General features: G+C 41.4%; 1 protein-coding gene across 1 annotated transcript; it reads left to right on the top strand.

The window, feature by feature from the left end:
• Positions 1-3,237: 3,237 nt before the first annotated feature.
• K441DRAFT_501288 (uncharacterized protein) lies at positions 3,238-4,056 on the top strand (the record flags this gene model as incomplete). The annotated part of the gene is made up of 3 exons (XM_067642012.1): positions 3,238-3,480; positions 3,578-3,682; positions 3,733-4,056. Coding segments are annotated over 3 exons (672 nt in total), but the record flags the coding sequence as incomplete, so codon positions are not given.
• Between the last annotated feature and the right edge of the window lie 2,966 nt (positions 4,057-7,022).

Raw genomic sequence — 7,022 nt, 5'->3', positions numbered from 1 at the left:
AATAGTAAGCTAAACAAATTTAACCTAATTAAATACTGGAATAGTTGGTATATAAGTTAACTAAAATTTGCCCGGTTTGCCCTTAATATTTTTACTATACCGTTAATATTAGATAAGTGCGAGCGGCTATTTAGTAGCGCTAAGATACTACTAGAGGATTAATAATCGCGGCTTAGGATAGATATAGTTAAAGTAAATAAGCTTCTACGGCATTTATATGGCCCTCTACTATAGGGTACCTTTAATAATAATAACGTGGAAGTAGTAAAAGGTATAAAGGAGCGTAATAAAATAGTTCTACTAGATAAATATAAGCCCGCGTAAGAGGTAATATTATAGTCTTTAGCTACCGCGGAGTAAGAGGCTATTAGGGTAGAAGATAACGCGGAGTAAGCAGCTATTATAGTAGGTAAGAAGCCGCTAGAAGAGACTCTCGCCGCTATTAAGGTTAACGATAATAGTAACGCGTTAAACGAGATACCGCTCTAGGATAGTAATAATCCTAAAGAAGAAGATGAGGAGGATAAGCTAGAGGAGTAATATAGTTAATCTTATGATATTTGCCACTTACCATTTTCCTTAACTAACACTAAAATCGTGCCAAGACCTCTATACTGACAGCTGGATATCCAGCAGCGCTCCTGGAGCGCCGCCAAGGATTACATCAGCTGGCGTGGATTTGAAGGCTGCCGCCAATCCACGCCAATCCAATTCCTTCACTGGACATACTAGAGGTTGCCGTTAGGATTGTGGCACTACCGACTGCGGTGCGCGTGAGACAGGCAGCGAGTAGATAGTTTGACTGGAATTGGGGCCAGCTTAGGAGATTAGCGGCTTTGGGGAGTGTAAGGAAGGAATTCTACTGACGATAAACTGTGGAGGTATCAGTCTCAGGACGAATACAAGGGAAAGCGAAATGGAGATTGAAGGCTTACCCAGAGTGGACACATTCTCAACCCCAGCTTTGCGGTTTCTGCCAAATTTAGGGTGGCGGCTGGCTTCCTTTCACTGCAATCAGCACTTGGACTGTCAGTAAGTGATGCTCCTTCAGACGTTGTCTGAAGCAACTCTGTCCGCTCCGTTACAATGGTAACATTCCCACTGTGTGAAGGGTCACTTCTTCCTTTCACATTCGTTGCGGCGTAGGAAGCCATCAGTCCATCCTCGTCCGAATACGTGGAAGAAGGCGCTTGAATGTCAGAGCCTTCGGATCCCGATGGCCAACGTCTGTCTAATTCCCTCAGAAGCACAGGTAAGGTTGCATTTGAAACAATCCCAAGGATAAAAGCAACCGAGTTAACGACTGTCACGAAATACGGTTTTAAATAATCATCGGTGGCGAAAATAGACTTGAGAAGCTGTCAACATTCCGTGTAGACAAGAAACGGAATCCAGAAGCAGCGGAACATACTTATGAGAAAGCTGCTCGATACTCTGAGGAAAGTTGTAAGGAGTAGAAGAGAGAGGCCGGCCCAGTACTGGCGTTTTGAAACGTTGACAGACGACATTGTAGGAGAGGCCATTTCCGATCACCCAGAGGCCGTCATCACAATGACGGTTATCGGTCCTAAATCGTGTAGGGTCCGAGCATCAAATGTGCACTTTACAAGCAATTATAATGGGTGGGGTTAGACATAACAAATGACAAATAGGGAAGGGAATAAACATTAGACACTGACGTACTCCCAATCATGTAGATCTTCAGGCGCCAGCGAATCTATCATTACAACGAATAGGCATGAAAATAACCGTCCGAACCCGAGCTGCTGCCCAGTATCTAGGCGATCTAATTGCCTCAATAAAAGGAATACCTTTCTCCACAGTGCATGGAATAGAGCAGAGCCAAAGCTAATACAAATCCACCGCTATATGAGAAAAGGACCGCGAGTTCTCAGCGGTAGGTTCCGCCTTCCCAGTTGCCGAAAATCTACCTAATTCAACTTGCAGTAGGTACAGAAGGACCGAAGTCATTGTAACCCAAACTAGGCATCCAAAACCTTAGGTTCTGTCCAGAGACGCCTCATGCTCTGTGTAGTTCTCCCAGATACCGTCCAAGTCTCTTTAAGCGACTGAGTGACAAAGTGAGAACTGTTGTTGCATTATGGGACAGCCTGTGTATCCACCACAAAGCGAGTGCAAGATATGTATGACACAACGGAGTTACCGCTAGTTATGCCTATGGTGGAGAGGTCTCTCTAATATAAAAGTGGTGGAATCAGGTGTGTTAGCGGCTTTGCACGATGCATAAACTTCACCTCCAAAGTTAAGGGCCAGTCAGGTATTATCAGAAGAGAGGGGTCAAGCCAATGAAGGAGCCACCAAATTTTTGGACTTTTTCGCGAGTGAGTACTGCGACGGATCACACGCCCCTCGATTAGGACGGTCGGCGGGGCTGTAAGGCGGAGCTGTCAGGCGCCGCTGCAAGGCCGATCATCGCAGCCTATCCCTTGCACCGTTGTCGGATTACTCAAAGCCGTGGCCCGTGCGAGCCAATCAAATTGCCTGATTTTGCTCATTAAGGAAGCTCGCGAGGCTATCCTTGTTCTTGATCGTCGTGCACGGGCCACGATCGTAAGCACATCGGCGGTGCAAGGGATAAGAGCCGATTGATATTCTGGCGAGGCCTGTCCGGTGAAATGTTTCACTATGCCGTAAAATGGCCCCCACAGGTGGGCTAGACTGTTTGGAGGGTGCCAAGCCACCCACTTCTTTTTCTGGTTCTCCCATTAAACCACCACACGACATACAAAGGTATGAACATCACATAGATGCGTCCCGCTCGACGGCTCATTCCGTTCAAAGCCAAGTCGCCCAGCCCTTTGCCCTGCACGCTATAAAAAAACCTTGCCACAAGCCTTCCATAGACCCAGTGCGGTGTCTAGAATTGCAGCATTGGCATCTTCGAATCTGCAGCCGTGATACTTTCATTGGATATTCGCTTTTTAGCTTTCTTAAATTTACTTGGTACTTCTCGTCGTCGCTCGAGGTCGTCTTCCAGCTTCAAGCCCGCCCCCTCGGCCCCAATAATCTTCCACAAAGTTGCAGACAAAATGCACTTGTTATATCCCATAATTCTAGCAATAACCTTCCATTTAATCACATAACCCCCAGTTAATACTTAGTAAATTTGTCATCAGAACCAGCAATATGGTTCAGCGTAGTATATTCTCTACTCCAGCACTCCTTTTTGTATTTGCCCGGAGTTCTTCTCAAGCCTCACTCTCCTTTATCACAGCATCGTCGACGTCTAGTGCCGCCGCTCAGACGCACACCATCTCGGTTGGCAATGGCGACTACACTTTCAGACCCGATGTCACCCAGGCAAGTCCTGGTGATACTATCAAATTTCGATTTTACCCTCAGAACCATTCTGTTGTACGCGCCGAGTACCAATTTCCATGCATACCATACGAGATGACTGGGAAAGGTAAAGTCGGCTTCTCTTCTGGCTTTAAACCCGTTGATGCTGTCCTTGATGAGGTGAGTGTAATCATTGATTCTATAACGCGCGCGGAGTACAATGAGAACACGCGCCTGCAGCCAGTGTATTGGTGATTACTCTAATATGTCATTACAGCCTCCATCATGGTCTCTTATTATTAATGACACGGAACCGGCATTCTTCTATTGCTCAGGCCCTCTGGCGTGTACACGGTTCGGCATGGTCGCTGTGATCAATCCGGTTAGCATACCCCCTCGGTCAGTCTCATCTGCTAAAGCTGATATGAGCAGAATGCATCTGTTTCGCTCCAAAATCAGAAAGACCTGGCTCTAAAATCACCATATGTCCTGAACCCAGGCGATAGTTTTCCAGGCGAAGGACTTCTGACGACAACCTCAACGATAAAGACTACATCGATCCCGATTTATGCATACTCGACCTCAACGGGAGCTATCCCTAGTTCGACGCCCTCTCCAATAACCTCTGAGCATACCGAACTCTCCACCGGCGCGATTGTAGGTATTTGTATCGGCGCTATCACTGCTATCTTGATTGCCGTCGCCCTTTTCTTCTTTATCGGACGCGTCCAAACATTGCAGCAAATGCTGAGCCGCAGCAACCCTGCGACCGCCATGTCGTCTACTACTGTTCCTCCTAGCCAAGGCGAACGTTTTTCCAACACCGATAGCAATGCCTTCCTCCCTGTCCAAACAAGAAATTATGGAAACAGCGCAATGACTCAGCCATTTGACGAACCACTCTACACACAAACTGTCGGCGATGAGCCCCTACGGGCAGGAAATTTAACAAGCCCTTTTCATCCGTATTTTGGTCCTGCGCAATATTCTGATTGGTAAGTAATGCTATAGTACTTCGTATGAGTACGAAATGAAGCGCTGACTGCTAACGCATCCTAGGAGGTCTGGCGCAGGGAGTCCACCAGGGATGAACCCGCCGAGAATGAGTCCGCAGTGGCCACCTAATCCGTCTGAGTTAGATGTGCCCCTACCCCCTAGCACAAGGACAGATGATAAGGTAAGTGGTCATTGAAACGATGTTATATAATTTGTATTAGGTTTATGGATGCGGGGCTAGTATACAAGGACTTGCTAGAGGAACGGTTTATTAGCCATTACGTCGAATGTATAGGATTATAGTAGGCAGAATTCAGCGCAAAGTTTATTTTCAAAATTCATTTAGTTATTCTTCAATTTAGAATATATTCTCTATTGTATAGTATTTTAATAAAGCCCAATTAGAGCTGACGTAATGGAGAGGGTTTGCTATAAAATAATGCCAGACGTTTATTACCCACCCTTGCACACCAAGCAGCGCCCCCACAACGTAGCAGACTCCTATTTCTGCCATAAAAACAAAGTGCTGCATACAGCAGGGTAGAATATAGCTGAGCGACAATCCGGGCGCTGATAATAAAAGCAAGAAGTCACGATAGGTAACTCTCTGTTGCGCGTCTAACGTACGCCTCGTCTACCGTGGTCTAACTCCTCCCATTCTCTATTATATAACAGTTTACCGCACCTACAACACGTTGAATGTATGACTTCAGACAGTGGACGCTAGAATTATTGCTGTATAGGCTAACTAGATAACGAATAGCCCCGTTAGAGAAAGAGATATCATTGGTGCGACGAGCTTGTCTGAGGGCTTCTGTCGAACGGAAGAACTCGTGTATAGATTTATCTATGAAGAAGAGAGACTATATATACATAATGTAGGTGTAGGCACCGCGGGGGGGAGGCGGGGGGGCATTGCGGCTTGGGTCCGTGAGCTTACATATGGCGTCCTGGACTTCCTGTCGCGACACTTAGTGCTTTAATCAATATTCAATATCAATATAAGGGTGTATTGATATTAATATTGAACGCTCTTTTAGTATTGATATTATATTGAATATTGAACCTAGGTAGGTCTTATACAGAGTCTTGGCACGTATTTTAGGTTAAATTTAGGCTCTAAATCAATGAAATTAGGCACGGAGCTTCAAAGGACGATTGATCTTTTATAGCTACTTCCAAATATCACGACCTTTGGCTTGGTGTTGTAGATGTTAACTACTTTAACGATCCTCCGCCGTCTAGCAAGACCTTATCTATTAACTGTACAGCCACTAGGGTTGTAAACAATTAGCCACAATTAGCTATAATCGGATTATTGTAATTGCAAGATTCTGATTGATAATTATAATCCAATTAATAATTATAGTACGTAATAGCAGATTCCTTAGCACCCCGTATAATTAATTCTATTAAAGAGACATTTTTACCCCTAGAACTCTTACTATATAAGAAAATAAAGGTAAACTAGACTCTAAATAACCCTACCTAAAATCCCGCTTCTATACCAGTTCTTTAAATATTTTTTTCTCTTAAGGCTATTTATTCCTATCTTTATTCTTTTCTAGCTTATTATATAATAGCCACCCAAGAAAACTCTCTCTAGATTATCGCTTATAGCTAAAATAAAGAGAATATTTATAGCAAGAATTAAAAGCCTTAGCTATTATTTTCTTTACGGCTTTTAAGTCTACTAATAAAGAGCTAAGCCCTATATTTTATATAGAGCTTTAAAGTAGTAATCCTTATACTTATTAAGGCTTTATAGTTAAATAATCCTTTCTTTAAGATCCTTTATAATAAAAATAAACTTATTTAGCTCCTTTTTCTTTATCTAGTATTATAAAGGGGATATAAATCTTAGAATTACTTTTAGAGCTATTTTAATTTTTAATGTATAGGTTTCTACCACTCCTTTTTTTATATCTTTTTAATATATTTTATATAATATAAAGGCTAAAGAATTAGTACTATAGCGTAGAGAGAAAAGCTGTCTATTTTAGTATAGTATTTATTAAACTTTTCCTAAGCTTATTTGATATAATACTTTAAGTCTTAGTTTAATCTAATACCTACTAATACCTATTATATCTCTATATGTTTAATAAGAACGTCTATTATAAAGAGAACCCTACTAAGGCCTAAGCTATACCTCTAAAGTTTTATAGTCGCGCCATTAAAAGGCCTAAAGAAGTTCTTAATTATATAAAAAAGAGACTAGTTAGCTAGGCTAAAAAAGTCTTCATAAAGTATATTTATATTAGCCTTTATATACTAATTAACTCTAAACTTATATTAAATTATAGTCTTTAATATTTATTACTAGCTACTCTATTTTATATAATTATTAAAAGGAATCCTTTATTTAATAATTAACTTAAACTACTTTATATAATTACTTAAGGAGTAAGAGTAGATAATAATATTATATCACCGCCTAAGCGCCCTTATTACGTAAAATATATCCCTTTTATTCTCTTATATAGCCTTATTATATATTATCTCTAACTCTATACTCCCCTTTTTAAAGAGCCTTTTATACGCCTTAATCTCTCCCTTTTAAGTAGTACTAAAGAGAAAAGTATTAACTATAAGGTTAATAATATATCCTTAATATTAAATTCGTTAGTAAATAGGACTTTATTAAATATCTTTATTCTTTAGTAGGAAATTAGATATTATATAATATAGCGTATTATTTATTAAAGAATTATTACTAATAATAG

The sequence above is a fragment of the Cenococcum geophilum genome, assembly GCF_001692895.1.
Source record: "Cenococcum geophilum 1.58 unplaced genomic scaffold K441scaffold_59, whole genome shotgun sequence".
NCBI lineage: Eukaryota > Fungi > Ascomycota > Dothideomycetes > Gloniales > Gloniaceae > Cenococcum > Cenococcum geophilum.
The sequence above is the reverse complement of the archived record's forward strand: the minus strand, read 5'-3'. Positions and strand labels throughout refer to the sequence as shown.